At 36.5% G+C, this 2,117-nt stretch overlaps 1 protein-coding gene across 1 annotated transcript in view; it reads left to right on the forward strand.

Moving 5' to 3' along the window:
- MAOB (monoamine oxidase B) overlaps positions 1–2,117 on the forward strand; it is a 153,313-nt gene that overhangs the window by 38,281 nt on the left and 112,915 nt on the right. The window contains exon 3 of the mRNA XM_003783800.3: positions 753–890. Within this exon, the coding sequence (XP_003783848.1) occupies positions 753–890 (138 nt within the window). The remainder of the gene's footprint in view (positions 1–752; positions 891–2,117) is intronic.

The raw sequence follows: 2,117 nt of genomic DNA on the forward strand, positions 1-2,117 counted from the left end.
AAAAAAAAAAAACCACTTGCTTTTCTTCTGTATTAATACCACTTATCTGTTGCACACACAGACAATTATTATATGTTGCTTCATTGGTTATGTACATCTTATGTCCTCTTTGTACATATTACCTCCTATACTTCTTGAAATCTTCATATTCCCCAGAAAATATAGCATATAAGAGTGACTTTTACATAAAAGAAGTTGAATTAGTATGACTAAATGCTGTATTTTAAAAAATACCCTTTTTCATTTATTAAATTAAAGCAAAAGTGATTGAATGTAGAACAGGCAAGAGGATTCTGAGCCTTACCATTCACAGTATAATACAACATGTTTAGTTTTTAGTGCCTTGAATTTGTAAGCTGTGAATTGTTGATGAATCTCTTTACTCAGTACTTCAGGCTAATTTTGAGACACCAAATGCCAGAGAAAAAGCAAGAGAAGAAATGAGCACCAAGAAATATTTGGTCATAATTTAGACATTGAAATTGTTTTATGTTTAATAGTATTTTTGTATACAGTTTGAATAGATTTCATTTCCAATGACTAAGGGACAACCTTTGAAGAAGACTAATTTAAAGACTAATTTAATAAATTAGTCACATGAATGAAGTAGAGTTGAGAGCAGGATCTAGTTCTCCATGGATACACCTCAAAGTCTATAATTCCTGAAAGGTCAATTTGCTTATTTAAGGACATTTTTATTGTAGGGATATTTTCATGAATATTTGTTTTTATTTTTTTCTGTGGAAAAACAGAATGAAAAGGTTAAATATGTAGACCTTGGAGGATCCTATGTTGGGCCAACCCAGAATCGTATCTTAAGATTAGCCAAGGAGCTAGGATTGGAGACCTACAAAGTGAATGAAGTTGAGCATCTGATCCATTTCGTAAAGGTAAGTCTGGGCCACACTAAGGATTTCGAAGCTTTTCTATCATTATTGCCCTATATGAGTTCCAGATCATTCTACCAGAGTTATCTTTTGCATCTCTGGATAATGCATACATATTTTTAAAGGTATTTCAGCCACTCTGAACATTCATTCACTATTATCAAAGGGGAATTAGATGGGAATTCTAAACTTATTTAGGAAGGTTATTGACAGAGTGTTGTCTCTTTGATAAAATGTTTAACATAATCTATAGAAAAAATTTATAATGAATTTATTAAATATTTATATTTAAATATTTGGGTCTCATTTATGTTATACAAAAAAACCTATACAAAGTTTTACAAATGTTGTCCTAAACTTCACTTTGTATTTTGCAGTATGTATAATGGAATGTTAAAAAAATTTATTATTGTATCTTATTTATCAGCTAAAGTTATTCTTTGGAGATTGACATCAAAGTGGCTCAAATCCCAAATCCTATCTTTTGTGGGGATGCTCCATTGATCTCCCCAATATTTCTGTGAATTTAACCAGGTTTCTCTTTTCCATAATTATTTGTAGCTTATGGCCCCTGCTTCCATGACACCTATGCTCATTCACATCTCACAGCCTGTGACTCTTTTCTTCCCTTTGCCCTAAGCCAGGGTTCTCAACCTGTGGGTTGCCACCCACAGGAACTGTATTAAAGGGTTGCAGTGTTAGGAAGGTTGAGAACCACTACTCTAAGCCTATCTGGGTTTCAACTCACCTCCTTGTGTCAATTTTCCTCTGACCACCCCACATGTTTATGAGCAGCAGATGTGACTGTAGTTTTGAGCAATGGAAGGCTTTTAAATTGCAGAAACACAAACAACTGTAGGGATCATGGCAAAACCCGCCCTTTTCCCTTGGTTGGTTCACTGAAAGATCAACTCACAATTACGGTAGATTGTGAGTTGAGAAAGGTTTATTTCCAAATACCACCTGCATGAGGGGAACCACAGGAATGATTACTCCATGTCTCAGCGACGGTCAGAGACCTTTATAGATGCCTTTTGGGAGGAGGGGGCTCGACACCGTAGCTCAGCAATTAGGGTGCTGGCTACATACAGTGGGGCTGGTTGGTTCAAACCTGGCCTGGGCCTGCCAAACAACCACAACAACAACAACAACAAAAATAGCCAGGCGTGGCTCGGTGCCTGTGGCTCAAGCGGCTAAGGCGCCAGCCACATACACCTAAGGTGGTGGGTT

This window comes from Otolemur garnettii, unplaced genomic scaffold, assembly GCF_000181295.1.
Source record: "Otolemur garnettii isolate 467f Iridium unplaced genomic scaffold, OtoGar3 scaffold00009, whole genome shotgun sequence".
Lineage (NCBI taxonomy): Eukaryota > Metazoa > Chordata > Mammalia > Primates > Galagidae > Otolemur > Otolemur garnettii.